Source organism: Astyanax mexicanus, chromosome 8 (assembly GCF_023375975.1).
Source record: "Astyanax mexicanus isolate ESR-SI-001 chromosome 8, AstMex3_surface, whole genome shotgun sequence".
NCBI lineage: Eukaryota > Metazoa > Chordata > Actinopteri > Characiformes > Acestrorhamphidae > Astyanax > Astyanax mexicanus.
The window spans coordinates 16,307,008-16,326,106 of NC_064415.1; the positions used below are offsets into that span (position 1 = coordinate 16,307,008).

The 19,099-nt window shown below is 41.2% G+C and overlaps 1 protein-coding gene across 2 annotated transcripts in view; it reads right to left on the reverse strand.

Moving 5' to 3' along the window:
- Nucleotides 1–10,175: 10,175 nt before the first annotated feature.
- tnfsf10l (TNF superfamily member 10, like) overlaps nucleotides 10,176–19,099 on the reverse strand; it is a 48,454-nt gene continuing 39,530 nt past the window's right edge. For both annotated transcript variants that reach the window (XM_007250186.4, XM_007250185.4), the window contains exon 5: nucleotides 10,176–17,188. In XM_007250186.4, coding sequence (XP_007250248.1) covers nucleotides 16,731–17,188 — 458 coding nt within the window. In that variant the 3' untranslated portion in view covers nucleotides 10,176–16,730. The remainder of the gene's footprint in view (nucleotides 17,189–19,099) is intronic.

Genomic DNA, 19,099 nt, shown 5'->3' on the forward strand with positions numbered 1-19,099 from the left:
CACCAGTTGTAGCACTAATTCCTTCATACAAACCACTGCTGATCCAGTCCTTTGCCCTTTTAAAAACACAATGAAAAATGCTGCCCTTTCAGGACCAATGGAAATGTGCCTAAAATGTATTGTTTTATTAAACGGAACAATTCATTGTTTAAGTGCCAGTCTATCAGTGTTTGCAACCTCTCTGGTGAGAAGGTGTAGTTGCACCTAAAATATGGAAAAGTACTTTTAAAACATGCATTGTGGTTCAGTCTCTTTTCAGAGAGAATGAATATGGAACTTGAAGCAGACTGCTCTCACATTCTCTTTTAGCTTGCCAGCTCTATTCAGTTGTAATTCTTTGTTTATTTGATTTAACGAATCTCCATGTTTGCTGTAGCTCTTGTATCAGCAGCACAAGCAGTTTCTTGCTGCACGTTCTAAAAGTAACCAGCAAAACCTGTTGGAAAGACATGTGACCCGGCCAGAAAAACTCCTGGCCTACCAGACCACTCTGTTTTTAGAATGATATTTGGCTATATTTGGCTTTGGAGGGATGGTCACAGAAGCACATTCATGTCCTTAATCCAGATCTGTCTCCTCTTACCTCAGGAATATTTTAAATACTTTAAATAGTTAAAAATAAAAAAAAATCTTAAGGACTGCTTCTTTAAGGTTTGATTTACAGCTCTGGAAAAAATGACAGACAACTTAAAAATGATGAGTTTCTTTGATTTGACCTAATTGAAAACTTCTGAAATATAATCAAGAGGAAGATGGATGATCACAACCATCAAACCAAGCTTAACTGCTTGAATATTTGCACCAGGAGTGGTATAAAGTTATCCAAAAAGCAATGTGTAAGACTAGTGGAGGAGAACATGCCAATACGCATGAAAAATGCATTAAAAACCAGGGTTATTCCACCAAATATTGATTTCTGAACTCTTAAAACTTTATGAATATGAACTTGTTTTCTTTCATTCTCTTTGCATCTTTTTGTCATTTCTCATTTTCTGCAAATAAATGCTCTAAATGACTATCTTTTTATTTGGAATTTGGGAGAAATTTTGTCCGTAGTTTCTAGAATAAAACAGCAATGTTCTTTTTTTACTCAAACATAAACCTATAAATAGCAAAATCAGAGAAACTGATTCAGAAACCGAAATGGTCTCTTATTTTTTTCCAGAGCTGTATATAAACTATAAAGTTAGCATCCTTTAGCCTGCTGTCCTCCTCTGCACTTGTCATTTAAGGACTGACTGTGATTTCAGTAGGACGCCCTGGTCCAGCGTTCTGGGACGCTTCTGCAGGCAGTGGTCTGTTTCTGCTCCAGGTGACGTGTCTGAACTTGCCCAGGTCAGACAATCGCTGTGGGAAGTAGGCGGGTGATGAGACGAGGGTGTATCATGTTTAAAAGTCACACACTCTGTCTTACACCCGCTCGCACTCAATCACCCTCTCAGCCACAGTCATACTTTCTCTCTCTCTCTCTCTCTCTCTCTCTCTCTCTCTCTCTCTCACACACACACACACACACAGAGTAAGAACTCCCTGCACATGTCATGTAACTGTCCTGTGCAGACATAAGCCAAACCCACTGCTCTGTGAAAGCTCAGAAAGGTTGTGTAAGTCTGAACTGTTCGTGTTCTGTGCCAGTTTCTAACTGTTCATCTGAGAGTCTGACCAGTACTGACCAGAACTGGCCAGCAATCCAGTACTGATCTGTGATCTTCTAAAGGAATCTGTGTCCTAAAATGTGATTTAATCCACTGCAGCTAATGTAGTTTATCTTTTTAGAGCTCTGGATTTGTAGTGTTAGAAGTCTCTCCCACTTTTTAAAATGACTTCAGAAGATTCAGGAGTGTGTTGTCAGTGTGATTACTGTGCTCTGACTGAGTGTGTGTGTGTGTGTGTGTGTGTGTACACAGTTCATAGTAATATGGAAGAGCTGGTTCTCAGCTCTTAGGTTTTCAGTAAGATGCTGCAACTCCAGCAGTTCAGCTCTTTACCTTCACAGAACATGAGCTGTCAATCACACCCTTAGCCACTAGAGGTCACTGTGTCTTATATTCCATCCATCCATTGGTACATTTATCCATCCATCCACAGGCCTGTCTTTCCATCCATCCAACTATCCACAGGCCTGTCTGTCCATCCATTCATCCATTGGTATATTTATCTATCCATCCACAGGCCTGTCTTTCTGTCCGTCCATCCATTCATCCATTGGTATATTTATCTATCCATCCACAGGCCTGTCTTTCTGTCTGTCCATCCATTCATCCATTGTTATATTAATCTATCCATCCACTGGCCTGTCTTTCTGTCTGTCCATCCATCCACAGACCTATCCATCCATCCATCCAAAGGCCTGTCTTTCTGTCCATCGTCCATCCACAGACCTGTCTGTCCATCCATTCATCCATCCAAAGGCCTGTCTGTCTTGATTATCTATCTACCTATCTTGTGCACTTATTTGTCTTTCTATCTCTTGTCTTTTTATTTTCTCTCTTTTTCACCTGTTTGTCTTTCTGGCTCTCGATAATTTTATTCTGTCTCTCTCTTTTTCACCTATTTGTCTTTCTGTCTGTCTCTTGTCTTTTTATTTTCTCCCTTTTGCACCTGTTTGTCTTTCTGTCTCTCCATCATTTTATTCTGTCTCTCTCTTTTTGATCTATTTGTCTTTCTGTCTCTTGTCTTTTTATTCTCCTTCTTTTCACCTGTTTGTCTTTCTGTCTGTCTCTGTCTTTTATTCTGTCTCTCTCTCTCTCTCTCTTTTTCACCTATTTGTCTCTCTGTCTCTCTCTCAATTTATTCTGTCCCTCCATTTTTCCCCTATTCCCCTCATAAAACCACACACCATACACATACACCTACACACACACACTTATTCCCTCAGTCTGTGATGACTGTGAGTGATCTGCTGTGTTGGGCTGGGCTGCTCGCATGTCATTGCTTCAGGGACACCATCAGTCTTCCTGCAGACAGTGATTTTGATTACTGATAATCAAATCTGTGTGTGTGGATCTTTCAGCACTGTTTCTTTATTTATTTTTCCTCCACTGTTTTATGTTCAGCACCCACTGAGTCTGATGCTGGAGCGCTGGGCGTAGTCTTCCAGCCGCTGTCCTTCTTGACTGCTTTGGCCGTGGCCTCACACAACCTCAGCAGATCAGCTTGACTGATTGCTCCCTGGCTTTTGTTTCACTAGCACTGACAATCCAATCACGGCAGTAGAGGAGTCTCCTCTGAGAGGAAGCGCAGCTCGGACTGTGGGAGAGGCTCCTGCAGTTTATTTACTGTAGTCCTCGTCCTCCACACGCCCACCTAAGCCTATTGTCCTCCCGTGTTTTTAAATCCTCCCCTCCTTCTAACTTCAATGAAGTTTCTCCCTCTGTGACCATTTCACTTGTTTATGCTCTGTTAAACACGTTTCGGCTCTTTCACATCTTTCACAACTTTCACACCAATTCTAATTGTCCTGCTCTCACTTTCTCTCTCTCTCTCTTTCTCTCTCTCTCTCTCTCTCTCTCTCTCTCTCGATACCTTTCGTTCTTTCTGTCGCTCTCTTCTGCTCTCAGTGTCTCACTCTCTAATTCTGGCACTCTCCTGCTCTCAAACTTGCATCACACTATTGCCTTCACCCTGTATCTCTCTCCTGCTCTCACTCTCTTTCTCAATCTCACTCTCTTTTGTTCCCACTGTCACCCTTTCTTGATCTCTCTCTTTTCTGCTCTTATTCTGTCTTGCTTTTTCTGTCTTTTTAATTCTTTTCTGCTCTCACGCTTTCACGCTCTTTCTCAACCTCTTTTTCTTACTCTTGCTATCTTCTGCTCTAGCACCCTCGCTTTCTCTTCATCTGTGTCTTCTTCATCTGGTTTTCTTCTGCTCTCACTATAGCACTCTCGCTTTCTCTTCATCTGTCTTTTTCATCTCGTTCTGATCTGCTCTCACTCTTTCTTACTCTTTTTTGGACCTCTTTTTCTCACTCTTGCTCCCTTCTTCTCTCACTATAGCACTCTCACTTTCTCTTCATCTCTGTCTTCTTCATCTGGTTCTCTTCTCTTACTCTGTCTTTCTCTTGCACTCTGTCGACCTCTTTTCTTTCTCACTCTTACTGTCTTCTGCTCTCTCTTACCTTTACTCTGAATCTGTTTTGCTCTCTCTCTTTCTCTCTCTCTCTCTCTCTCTCTCTCTCTTGTTCTCTTCTACTCTCATTGTTGTTTCATGCCCTTGCTTGCTACTGCTCTCTTAATCTCTCTATTTCTCACTCTCTTGTGCTCTCACTCTCTCTGTCTGTCTCGCTCTCTCTTTCGGCTCACTTTCGCTCTTTGGATCCATCTTTCTCGCTGTCTTTTGCTCTCACATATTTTGTTTTTCTCACTCTTGCTCTTTCTCTTGCTTTCTTGTGATATTTCTTCTTTTCCTATTTTTCTCTTTTCTTCAATTTCTTTTTCTTTCTATCATTCTTCTCTTCATGTTTTCTCACTCTCATCACTCGAGCATGCTCTCTCTCTCTCTCTCTCTCTCTCATTGGGGCAGGGAGGTCGAAGGCACTATTGTTTCCCTCGTCTGGGCTAGCGGTCGCCAGGATGTTCTCCGACGGCTTTACCCCCCCCCTCCCTCTACAAACCCAGCCCTCTTCCACTCTTAGAGAGCCAATATCCGGGCCTGCCGTGCAACAGCAGCCAATTCCGCATTATTATAATAGAGCTGAGGAAAGAAACACTCGCTCCCTCTCCGCTGATTGAAAGCAAACGTTTCATATGTGTATGCGTTTGGGAGGGGTGAGGGGATGGGGTAAGATGTGCAGGAATGAGGGATTATACCTCTCTTTTTTTGACCCCCACCCTAGTCCTTGAGAAAACAGGAGAGTGTGGTGAGAGAAGGTTAATTAAACAGCGCTCGCTCACTGGTCAGCAGCCGGATCGCTTTCACAAAGGTCCCTTCTGTGTGGCACAGGGGTTATGAGAGAGAGAGAGAGAGAGAGAGAGAGAGAGGCAAAGAGCGGTAGTCTTGGCTGGAAGGAGCCGCGCTCATTTCTGCTGGCTTACTGGGTTGTACCAGCTTCTCCGCTGTAACCCAACACTGGATTGGCTTTAAGGTCGCGCTCCAGGGCTGAATGAAATGTCGACTGGAACAGGACATGCCACAGACCCCCCCACTAACCCCCCCCCCCCCCCCTTTTGCTCCTTATCTGCAGAATGCGGCCCACCACCCTGTGGAAGAATGTAGGAGTTAGTGCTTTATCCAGCTGTGGTTATTACCCACCTGCCAAACCGGGCCTTCGAGTAACTAATGTGCTGTTCAAACTCAGGAAGACAAACAAGCAAAAAGCCACAAGTGAATTGAATGCTGAATGCTGTTTGGGGGGGGCATTTGTGTAGCAGGCGCCTGCGTTTTCTTCCCATTCACTCGCCGGAGAGTGGGAGTGACAGGTTCATTCTGCCCACAGGGACTGATGTCACAAGAACATGTACAGATTCTTGTATTCTACATCCATACGGATCTTCCAACTGGGTGAAAGGTGTTGGCTGTTTGCTCAAGAGATCTGGAGGTTTTTGGAGGATAAACAGTGGAATTGATTAATGCAAGGAGTTCCCAGGCCTGGTCCTTGTGCATGTCAGTGTCTTTTTTGCACTTAATGAAGAAAAAAAAAAAAGTCTCTACACTGTCATTCACTATCAGCAACATTAGCATTATGGATGCACTAAATAGTATGTAACAGATATTAATTAGCCAAAAGAAGCCAAATATCTCTGTCTTTGGCCAAATGAGTAAAAAGAACAAAAATATTATATACAAAACAATGGATCCTATTGTTATTTGGTATTAAACTTTCTGCTTGAATGTAAGGCTGTTTAATTTATACAATAGTAAAAAAAAAACGTGATTGGTTTCTGCCAAAAATTTGTATTGCGCATATATTCTCCATTTAGACTGACAGGAGTTAGCAAAACAAAATAATAACAAACAGTGTGCATAACCATATGATTTGTTCGTGAATGCCATTTTAGAGACAGTTTTTTCTCATATTTCAGACAGATACAGGTCAATTACCTTTATGAATGTAAACAAATTTTAATCTGAGCAAAAATCGTAATTGATTTATGAGGCTTTTATTCTAAATCTGCATGTAGCCAAATACACAACTGTCAGAAGACACAGTGTGTCCCTGTTGTTATTACACAGCACTGCGATGAGCTGTGCCTGGTTTCCATCACAGTGTTGAAATCATCCCAATGTTCAGAGAGAGTCAGAGCTCCAATGCCTCGTGATGATTTTTGTGGTACACTTTGGGGAATCCATGGCCAGATCGCCTCCAAGTTAATTGATGTGTTGTTGAAGAGTACTGTGCAATTAATATTTATTTTGTAGTGAACTGACAGTGCGGGCTGTGGACGTAATTGGAATTGATTGCTTTTTCACTTCCAGTGTTCTTTTCAAAATATTTTTGGTCATTTTGAATAAATCTGCAGCATTTTCTGCATACAAGTGTGTGCGTATCAAATATGTGAGGAATCAGGCGTGCCTCATTGCTGGTTTTGTCTGTCATCGACTCATTTAGGACATGAAATATTAATATGGACATTTAAGTTATATTCCAGTTGAAGTAAAATCCCCTAAATTGTCAGGACGCTTTTGGTCGGATACTTGTCTGTATAATATGCAGCAATTAAAGAAATTACAGGGCCTGGGTTGAAGAGGCTTAGTCCAGATTCAAGAAACATGACCTCTGTCCGTTTAGAGGCGGTGAGCTCAACAACACTGGAATGATTATTTTCCCTTTAGATCTGCCTTTCATTCCTGGTGTTGAACTCAAACCATGCCTCTAAAATCTATTTTTCAGAGAGACTTATCGTCTGATGGTGCTCCTCTCATTCTCTACAAGCACTTCTTAGAATAGTGGTGGCTTTTGGCCAGAGCAAGCCTGCAATGCCTGTGTTTAACGAGTATCATGGGGTTAGCGTTTTTTTTTTTTTTTAGCATTTTTAGCTTTATAGAAAATAAAAATAGTATTAAAAATGTAAGCCTATGCCACAGATCGTTTTCTTAAAATCCACCTGGCAGGGCCTGTGAAAAGCGTTGGGAAATCTTGGATCAACCAGGCCTGGGTATAGGTTGGGCACTGGGTTGGGCTTGGTTAGACAATCAATACTCTAGTTTAGCTGCTTTGAGAACAGTCGAGTGTATCTACTGTCCGATATTTTTTGTATTGTGCTCCTGTTAGTTTATCAGTCACTACCTGTGTTAGATTTTGGTGCACTATACAGATGGTTTATTTTACAGATTTGTTTTATATCAGTAATGTCTCTAATTCAGCTTCCAAATTAATTAAATTAAAATAAATCTCTATTTAAAAAAAAAACCTCCATCAGGAGTTAACAGTTTAGACAACATTTTTTTTGCCCGCAGTGACACAGGGCATGGACTTTACGCATGTTTACTGCAACAGATGGAAAAGAGGGTGGAGTAATAGGGTGCTTAATAATGTTTCATTCAAACCGACAGGAGATTTGTGTAAGGCCAACACAATTCAGTCCAGTGCACTGTTTTAAAACAGCTTTTTTTTTTTTTTGCTCAGGCGCCTACACGTGCAGATGGCATTGCTTATATATCCACTTTTTTGAATGCTCTACATGTATCACAGATATAAATGAATATGAACTTGTACTCCTTTAACTACAGATGATTCAATCTATGGCCAATAATCACCATAATCACCTGTATTATGTTTTTGTCTAATAATGTGAGAAGGATTTTTTTTTGTTTGTGTAAAGATTCCCAGGGGAAACTTGTCAACATGGCAAATCTATTCCATCTCCCTTAAAGGAATATTTTGTCTAAAAACTAAATTTAATTATATGTTTGAAATGTTCTTTTATTGCTTCTTTAATTGGTGCTGTGTTGCTAATGTGGCTAACAAGTAATTCGCAGTGCAGCAGTGTGCAGACCTCATCACACACTTACCTCAAAACATGTTGATTCCCAGGGGGAATTCCCCATCATGACAAACACACATTGTTTTCAGCAACACCATTAATCAAGCTCACTGAAAAGCCGGTTGGACTGCTCAGTTGCAGCTCTTCCTTGATTGGTTTTAGCTGAGCTGACTAAGAATAGGAATCTGCATTGTAAACATGGACACACAGTGTCGTTGATGCGAAGTACCAACCACTGTTTGAGTACAGTGTACTTGTGGGCAGTCTTGTTACATATAAATTACATATACATATAAATAAATGAGTTTTTAGGTGGGTTTATTGGAGCAGTGTAGTAGAAGAACCACTTTTTTTATTACTCAAAAGAATCTTTCAGTTGATCATTCCTTTACATTACAGTGCATCCGGTGTAAAATGGCCTCTTGATTTTGAATATCTTGTCCCGCATTGCTTTGTAATAATAAACACCTGCAAATTTATCAGTCACTACCTGTGTTAGAGGGTGGTTGCATCAGACCGGGATAAAAGGATAAATGTTGTTGTTGGTTTTGGTCACCAATGGAATGTTTTATGATCTAGAGTGTGGGTGGAATTGTATATACAAAGAAAACAATATTGACTATTTCTGTTGAACACATGGAATTAGGTCTCTGTCTTTAAGCCATCTGTGCACACTAGTGAGAACATACACACAGTGAAACAGTGAGCACACATGCCCGGAGTGGTGATCATTGAAGGGTTCAGAGCCTTGAGCCTTAAATCTGGGTATAGATTCTACACCTGCAAGTTTATCAGTCACTACCTGTGTTAGAGGTGGTTGCATCGGACAGGGATAAAAGGTTGTATGTTATTGTTGGTATTGGAATGTTTTTATGTTTAATGCAAGTTAGAGTGTGGGAGGAACTGTATATAGAAAGAAAACAACATAGACTATTTTTGTTAAACACATGGAATTAGGCCTATGTCTTTATCCCATCTGTGCACACTAGTGAGAACATACACACAGTGAAACAGTGAGCATGCATGCCTGGAGTGGTGATCATTGAGGGTTCAGAGCCTTGAGCCTTAAATCTGGGTATAGATTCTTTAGGCCTGTCAACCGTTACCTGGAGATCCAACCAATAAGAGCCTCTCTGCCCTGAAAGCATGCCAATATGTAAGCAAAGTGAGCCAAGTAGGCCAAAAAACATTGAAACCCCACTATATTATGGAAACTATAGTGTGAATCTGAAGGCTGCAGCTGCAGCATTGCGCTGCCTGAAGCATACTGGCTGCTAGACGTCTTCCCAGACGTCTCATTTGTTGGTCTGTTTGTAAGTTTGTGTTTACTCTTCCCCCAGCGTGCGAAAAAGTGCACGAGGGAGGGTGAGGGGGCCGCCGCCTGTGCGTCGGGAGGCTGAGCAGTTTGGGCTGTGTATGCCTGTGCATGCTTTCCGATGACATTCCTGAACATTCCGCTGCACAAGGACACGTTTGTGGGCTGGAATGCTTCGGTGAGCGGCACTCGAGGTTTAAGATGACATCGGTCGGATGGACTGGTGAATGGATGGAATGGTAGAGGGTGAGGGGAGAGTTGGGAGAGGGTGGGGGAGGGCGAGGCGAGGGGAGGCGTGGGTTTAGTGCTGTGTGTGGGGTCAGTGTATGTGAGGTCAGGTTTGAAGTGTAGCCCCTCGGGGGTGTACATGTTTGTAGTTGGGGACAATGAGAGGAGTGTGTGTGTTTGTCTGGCAGACAAAGAGGCCAGTGAAAAACAGTGTGTGTGTGTGTGTGTGTGTGATCAAAATGGGAGTGGGTTGAATAGTGGGGCACGAATCTGTGTGCCTGTGTGGTCAGTACTGAGGTGGTCAGGTTTTTGTGTGTGTGGTCTGTCATTGTGTAAATGACCATGTGGGATGTAACAGTGTGTGTGTGTAAGTGTGTAAGCGAGAGAGAGAGAGAGGCACAGGAGGTCAGGACCCCCAGCGGGAGTGAGTGTGATGGTGACTCATGCTCCGGTTGTCTGAGAGACTTATGAGATAGGTGGGGGTACTGACTGGGTGGGGGGCTTCTTAAGCTTAAAAGTGTGTGTGTGTGTGTGTGTGTGTGTGTGTGTGTGTGTGTGTGTGTGTGTGTGTGTGTGTGAAAAAGAGCTTTAAGTATAACTTTTAAGTGGGAGAAGATGATGTATGGCAACCAGATGACTCAAAAAACCAAGGCGGCGTCTAGACGCCCAAACTCTCACTCAGTCGCTCACTCACTCAGTGACTCGCTGCATAGAAGACAAGCACTTTAATTGTTAGAAATGACATTAAAAAAATACACACGTCCCTCAAAAATGCAAATCACAGAAGATCAAAGACTTTTCTTTTTTTTTTTTTTTACAGTAAAGACCGACCGCTAGACATTTGTACATTTTTTACAGTGAGGAAACAACAGTGGTAAACAGTGCATGTTATCTTTCATCAAAGAAAAACCCAGACCCACAGATTGGTGACTTTAAGACTTTTTAACAGAGTGAAAAAAAAGCACTTGCTTCGCTCTGGGCAGAAATAAAAACAATAGCTCTTTTGTTCAGTATTGCTCACTGGGGTTCCGACTACATTCGATTCCATTCCAAAATTTCACCGCAACGCCACAGTCTGTTCTCAGGAAGAACTTTATAGAATAGTCCATTCTTATTTTCTGCTTTACATCCACTGTTTCTACAATCATCTTTAAAAAAAAAAAAACATACACACTGACGCACATACACTTAGACACACATACATATTCACTTCTCACACATATTTCAACATAGTTCTTCCACCTTTACTTTTTTTTTTTTTCACATTTGGATGCTCACTGTTCAGAAGGGCAAACCATTCTAAAGTCCATCCACATCTAGAACCTCTGGAATCAGATCCATCTTTCAGAATCACCAGGCACAATACTCCTGACCCAGTCCATGCCTCTGTGTCCGCGTTACCTGCGCTGTTTGGACGGATGGCCAGGTTGCCAAATTTGAATGCCTGAGGAGTTCTGCTAAGCCTCCGGAGCAGAAGGGGATGGGGTGAACAATAACAATAACAAACTGCGGTTAGAGAGTACTCTCTGGTTATTTGTAGAGGAATTGCGGGTGTTTTAACAGCGAGCTGTTCTTGCATACAGTCTTAAAAACAAAGGGGTCACGCGGGTTGTTTGGTGCCATAGAAGAACCTTTTCGATTGCCAAAGTAATCTTGCAGCATTTCACTGGAAAATTCATTTGAGAAGCTTTGTTGTAAAACAGACACGCGAGTTTGGAAACCCTCTGTTTAATAGTTAAACGAAATAGTGAGAGAACCTTTACTTAATCTAAAGGTACGTCTGGGCAATATCGACTAAATAGTATTAAAATAACATATTTCTGTATATAGGTCATATAGAGTTCATTTTATTTCCAATACCAATATGAACAAAATTAAAGCCGCAAAAATCTGTGAAGAAAAATCTAAACTAAAACTGATTTCCAAACAGCTGGTCAAATTAACTGGTCAATTCATGTGATGCAAGTACAAATAAATATCAGACAAATCTTGATCCTGATATATATTGACATTAAATCAATGCCCAACCCTATCTAATGCTGTATATTCAAAAAAAAAAAAAAAACTTAGAACCTTATTTTGTATGAGTGTAAATCTTCTCAGGCCTGAGTGGTGGGGTTCTTGAGCAGATGTGTGTTTGTTTGTGTAGGCATTGCTCTGTAGGACACCTTTGAAGCTTTAGCAAAACCTTCACAGAGTCTTATTTCCGCTAAGACCTTTCCTGAAGCTGCATTCCTATTACAGTTTAAGGCAGAGGCGTCTTATTCTCTGTCTTATCTGCAAAGGGCCGGTGTGGCCGCAAATCTTTTTATTCTCAACAACCAGAAGTTCTGATACCTGAACAGATCGCATGAGCTTCTGGTTGGCTTGAATAATAAAAAAAAAAGCTTCCACATCTGTCCTTTCCGGATATGATTGGACAGCCCCGATTTAAGATTTGATTCTACAACTCCAGGCCAAAAGGTATGGTAGCAACATCGAAATAAACTAAATAAATATAAATTGTGAGAGAACTCACACATAATGATTTTAATTAATGGTTTTACTGATGTATTGTCTTTTATTTCACTCCAATGTTACAAGATTTGTCCAGAACTAAACCACCAATTTACTCAAATTTCCCAACAAAGGTTACGATCACAGTTGTGTTGTCTGTATTTCTTTGTAAACAGCAAAAACTAAACAAAATCATTGACACACAGGTCAGATTTGGGACACTTAAGGAACTAAAAGGTTTAATAAATTTAGTTTAAAGAAACCTTAAACCCAGTCTTGGTAAGAAAACCCAGCTATCAGCCACTGGAAATCCTTAGTACCTCCTCTAATGCTGTGAAACTGAAACTTCAAGTGAAGCGTGTGGGTCGGTTTAAGAGCATAAACTGTTTAGATGAATGTCAGCTGTAAGTCACATAAAAAAAATCTAATTTGCTGAGAACATTAAATTTATGTCTCTTTCCCTACTGTGTGAAAGTTGCCTTATGGCTCTGTCTCAGAACATAAGACAGAAATTTAAAAATGGTGATCTCAGGTCTCATTGGTTCACTCTTCTCAATGATTATGTTAATGGTCTCTCATGCAATGTCAATAAAAAGGATTTGATCACCTCTAAATACACATCCTACCAGTGACCAGACTGCAACAATTTGCATGAAGGCACCATCTGCATACAATGGCAGTGGTGATCAGCATCTAAACTGTGCTGATTATCTTTTATTGTGGCTGAGGCACAACTGATTCTTCATTAGCTCTGGTCCTGCTGACTATTACTGCAGCTCTAATTACCTTCATCAGATCCCCCACATTTAGCTGCTTCTAAAGGCCCTGTGAACTGAAGCAGGTGTGCAGAAGTAGGAGTTTGTAAAGAAACAAAGCTGGTCAATTTAAGAGAATAGATCAAAAAGACTCTTCTAATTGTTCTATAAAAGCATCAATCCCCTTTTAAAAAGAACTAGGTTTGTAACAGAGCCTTAAGTGTTACAGTAAGGAATCTTTTTAAAAATCTAAAGAAGCATAACTTCCCATATAGGTTCTTTACCGTTTTTTTACAGTACACTGACACACCAAATGAGATGGGACTATCAAACACTGACAACTCTAACTCTCTCGCCATGGGAATGCTGGCCAGTGTTTAACCTCATTCACAAGATAATATCTCACAACTTATACAATTGTAGATGTTCCCAAGTAGTCCTTTGAGGTTCTGCTTCATGATCAATTTACAGTTACAATTTCCTGCTGTCCCATGACTTTTGGCATGTCAGTGTGAAGCATGTACCCACTCAAATGTATCACCAAAGAGTTTTCTATTACAAACCCTCTATAGAAAGTGGTTAATCTTTGGCACTGCTCAAAGAACCCTTGGAACAACTTCATTTCTAGGTGTACTGTACTTTGCTGCAAACATGGGCTTTAAATTCATGTCAGTAAACATGTAGAGCGGGCAAAATGATTTATCCATGTTTGCTTCCATGTTTTTGGCCTGTTCTCTACCCCATATATTATGTTTTCCGGTTCTCTTTCACAACTGCTGAAGAAAGTCAACTTGGAAAAGCTACCCAGGCGTTATGGACTGCAGTTCCTTTAGAGCACTAGTGGTAATCCATCAAACTACAAACACTGATAAACACTGTATGGTAGTCTGTTTGCATCCAAACTCATACAAACTCAGTTTTAGTACACAGACACGAACCCAAAGTCGAGAGGCCTTGTCCGAAAGTCTCGCTCGGTAACGCGCTCAGGCCGGCACCAAGGTCCGAGAGGCATTTTTACGTTGTCGTCTCTGATGAGCGATGTTCTCCATCACAGAGAGTGTAATAGTTAATGCCTGTTGCACAATGCGTCTCGCTGATTGTGAGTGTTTGCCCTTTCCAAGACGTGAGGCCAGACTGGACTCAGCAGCGGCTGACGGATGGAGACAGTGATTTATAACAACGTCTACCGAGGCTCATAGCAGAGTCCACAGGAAGGGGAGGCAAATGCCTCCAACTGTGTGCATTGTGTATCGGTACAGGCTCCTTTGGAACAGTGGCTTTATCAGAGAAAGCCGAAGGGCCGGAGTCCAGTGAGGAGAGGAAGAAAAATAGTCCATTTACATTTTACAGTGAGGTCCAACCAGGCCTTTTGTTCAGCCGCCATTGTGGCTTTTGGCCATTCAAAGGGGAGAGTTACGGCCGCACCCTTGCTCTCCTGTCCATCAACCAGCACGCACTGGCAGGCACGGCGGCCAGCCTTCACCAGACTGGTCATTTTTCTTCTTGTTTGCAGTCAATAATTTCTGACTTCAATCTTTTGTACAGAGCAAGAGGCTAACTGACCTTTCCGTGTTCCGTCCACAAATGCGTTCTTTCCTAACAACTGTTGCTTGGTTGGAAAAGCTTTTACAGAGCGTTGGCAGAAATCCCATTCAAATGAAAGAGAAATTGCACACCATGGATATGAACTGATTAAGGTCAGACTAGTTGTTAAATGACAGCAACATATTTTAGCCAGATTTTTTTCAACCACCCTGTTATTTTGATGACACAGAAAACAGAAAATCTACACCTCAACAGTGTGATTTATTTTCACATACAAGCAATAAATAAAATGTTTTTTTTATTATACTCCCAATTTAACTAGGCAAATTGTCCCACCCATTGAGCTGCTAGTCAGCTGTATATCCCCCACCACTGGTGATGCCACAACACAAGGAGGGTATACACTAGCACACGCCTCCTCCGATACATGTGAAGACAGCCACCGTCTCTTTTCAAACTGCTGCTGATCCAGATGACCCTAGAAGTTATGTGGTGAGAGACCAATTGTGCTCTCTCAGGGCTTCAGCAGCTGATGGCAAGCTACATGACCAGGATTCAAACCAGTGATCTCCCAATCATAGTGGCAGCGCTCGGCACCCTAAAATGTTTTAAACCAAAAAGTTGTATGCCTAATTTTCTCTTTTAGTTCTATGGGATTTTCCTTCCACTCTTCTATTTCACTGTATAAAAACATTATAAAAAAAAGAATGCATTTTGTGGGCGGAGAAAGCAAGACCTAAAACAACCTTTTAAGCAGAAGGTTTGAGCTGAGCTCAGAACGATAGATCTCCTATACATTCACTCCCAGTAAATGAGACATATTAAAGAATTAAATATAAAAAATATATATACACACACAGGTACAACCAAACGGACTAAAGCAAAGAGAGAGAGAAAGAGAGGACCAGAGAGAGAGAGAGAAAGAGACACTCCACTGACAATGTGTATGTGCTAGCGTGTAGCCTGGAAGGAAAAACAAAGCATTAAAAGACAGCGGGTGTGTGACATTTAAACTGTGCGGCACCCTGTTTGTTTAACCTTTCATACGACTTTGACCACATGGCCCAAAGAGCAGGTTTTTTTTTGGTTCATTTTCTATTTATCACAGATGACCGAGAGCAGGTTGTGTGAGGGCGCGAGAGCGTGTGTTTGTGCGAGTGAGGCGTGTCCGCTTTTAGAAAGCAGGCCTAGAGTGGGAGTATATGATTTGTGCTGGAGCGTGAAAGTAAACATGTTGGTGTATTTGATTTATATAAGAGTCTGTGAGTACTTAATGGAAGGATCAACATATCCCAGCATGCACCTGCGGGCTCTCGACTGGAGTGTTCTGCAAGCGCTGAAAAAATAGATCACTTGACAAAGGGAAGCATTTAAAAGCAAGTCAATATATCACAGATTCGTCGTTAGGAGAATTTCTGTTTTCACAATGTCTCCTAGAATGTCTTAAAATAGGTTGAATCATTTTTTTGTTTTCTTTATATCAGGCTTATAATCATAAGCTGCATTCAGGATGCTTTCACGTGTTTTTGAATTATGCATGTGTGTATAATATATAAATAATAGTGCTGTGCAAAAGTTTTGGGCACCTAAGCAAAATGTGAACTGTTAATCGAACTGCTTATAAAGCACTACATACTACTGTAATAAATACAAGCAAACATTAATGCAGTAAAGTTTAAGTGGAAAGTCTTTTTAAAAAATGAGGAATTGATATCTTTTGAGTAAGTTAGGCCATTGATTAACCAAATCAGGTACACAATTAAAAAATGAGCGCAACAGTTTTATAAAGGATTGGAATTACATTAAGTATTTTTGTTTGTTTATATCTCATTTTCTCATATGTCTAAGCTTTTGCACAGTGTTGAATCCCTGCTGCTGGTAGTGTCTATTCTTGGCCAGTATGTGAGATAGCATGCTGCTCCACTGGTTGAACTGGCCAGGGAGAATTCCTCCTCTGCCAGATCCGTGTGGGGCCAGTAATGTTGCATGCCTGTCCTCCCCTTTCGTCTTTCTTCCGCATTCCACCTGTCATCCCCTCGTACATCTCTGTTCTTTAAAACTGTGTTAAATCCGATGTACCCAGTCACCGCGCTCTGGATGACGGTGGCAACAGAAACAACCTGTTTTCACTTACGAATGTCCGAAACAGATGTGCACAGCGATGGCAAAGAAGCAGCCTTGTAAAGTCTTGGCTGTGGTTGTTGTCTTTTTTTTTTTTTTTTTTTTTTTCATTTCTGCTACCGTTTCCAAGATCCACACCTTTGATGTGGTTTTAAAAATATACATACATTCTTCTGCCTTAAAAAAAAGGAATTTTACATATATAAAAGAAATCTTGATTGGTCAAAGAAGGAAAATGAAACGATGCAATGTTTAATCCATCTCCCATTTAGAAAACAAAAACAAAACAAAAATCCTCCCAGTGCCTTGTGGGTAATGTAGTCTTGCCGTAGTCTCTCAGATTTGGCTTTACAGGTCCAGACGGAATGCTCCGAAGTAGCTGGAGGAGTCCTCGCCGTGCACCATAGATGGAGACGAGACGGACACGAAGACCTCGTCCCCGGCGCGGAGCTCAAACAGACCCCCCTGGTAGACGGAGTGCAGCGCATACTCGGCGTCCGGCGCCCAGCATTTGGTGCCCACACCCTTCAGAAGCTGGATGGGCCTCAGGTAAGAGGTCTTCTTGTAGATGCACTGGACCAGCTGGTGGCTGGTGCTGTGCTGCTCACCCTCGCTGGGCGAAGGGTAGCGGAAGTACACCTGGGCGTACAGGTAGTAGCGGCCGTCCTGGGGCACGCGCAGACGCCCGTTGGCCAGAGTCATGTTGTGGAGGTGGGCTCCAAAGCTCTGGTTGGCCCAGGAGCGCACGGGGTGGCGGCAGGACTGGTGCAGGTCCGCCTGGGGGTTGGGATACTGCGTGGTGGCACCTGGTTTGGGTTTGGGGGGATGGTGAGAAAGAAGAAGAGAAAGAAAGAGAGATGAGTTCAACCAAAAAGTAACGATTTGTGGAACAATACACTTGTTGAGTAATACATTTGACACAACAGTTATGAAGCTGATGTAGCTATTATCTTCTGTCTCACAAATGTCTATTGTGTTTTTGTTGTATTGTACATATAGTGTCTCCCACTCATTTAGATTTAGATTATATATTTATTTCTTTTTATTTCTATTTATATATCTATTTCACCCCCACCACTACTGCACCTTGTTCTGTCTCATGTATGTCTGTGTCCCTGCTGCTGTATTGTACACATAGTGTCTCCCCTTTTTCTTTATTTTTCTTTATTATCCATTATCTGTACTTGCTGTAAAATTGGGAAGGAGAGTAACGTAATTTCAATTCTATGTATGTCCTGTACATATGCAGCATTGACAATAAAACTACTTGACTTGACTATCTAGCAGTGGAAGCTTATATTCACCAATTAGCATTGTGCAAACTGCTTCAATCATCGCCTAAACCAACTCAAAATGTTAGGCGAACTCAGATAGACTTGCGTAAGTGGTTTCTGGCACTGTATGATGTGCTGTTCGTTGGTTGCCAGAACCACAGGAGTGAGTGGCTGTTTGCCACGCCACCGTTCAATCCACTACTAATACAGAAGAACTCAGAAGTGTCAGAAGCAAACAATATTTACTGCTTTATACTGCTGAAAGATTTCTTTCCTCGTTCAAAAAGGTTCTGTCTTTTCTCATTCAGTCAACCAAGCTTCAGCTAGACTCTCAGAACAAGGGAACTAACCTTAAGCTGGAGTAACACTACACAACTTTTAGCCAGATTTGAACCCCAATTTCCTGTTGTGGCGAGTCTGTGCTGGTTGATTCTATATCTTATATGTGTTTTGGGTGTGTATTGTTTGTGAATGTATCAACAAAAGGTTAGATTATATAAAAAGGAACAATATGCACCTGTCATTATGCTGGCATGCCAAAAGTCATGGGCTAGTAGTATGTTAAATAATAAAAAAGTGTTACTTCATGGGAACGCCCACACTCGTATAAATTATAAGGTGTTTTCTTGTGAGTAGTCAGAGTATTCATGATGAGGCAACATGAATGAGACCAGATGGATGGGACATTGCATTTCTGAAGTGTCAAGTGTGTACAGGGATTCCAATATAGAAGACATTACCACACACAGTGGACAGTGCAGTGGGTGGTAATGATTGTGGCTGGTGACGTCTGTCTATTATTGCCCACATTCAATGGAGGAGGTCCTACACTTATATCTTCTTTAGCTTCCATTGGAGATTGTAAAAGTATGGTACAACTTTTTAAAAATGTATAGTCATTTATCTATCTGTGTATACAAGAGAATATAATATAGGTCACCTAAAATATAATTACTGAGGGGTACATTTACATTTGTTATACTTTAGAGAACAGTACTGTACCTGTATAGCAACATTCTGAGAATTGCTTTTTTTGAATGTATTACTACTAAAGTATTTATTGTTTTAACACTTTTTGAGGCGTGGCACTTCTCCTGTGCTGTTATCTTTAAAAAATGACAAAATTCATGTCTCACAATGGCTTCTACTCAAGATTGTAGCTATACAATTTCTATAAGTAGCTTTGTAAAGTATTATCTGGTATCAGAAACCTTAATCAGAAGTCTGTTTGTGATTACTTTACAGCTCAGTGATTAAGGGATGAAGCTTGTATGGTTGATCATGGGGTAGAATTTCTTATTATCTGTGTATGTGATTGTTTTAGAGCTTTATAATTAAGGTATGGGTAATGCTAACTGCTATCATCAGTCTTTAGCTGCTTTAGCTTTGTAGCTCCAATGTAAAACTAAAGAAGCAAACTCTGGAGAAACTAGGCAGGTGCAT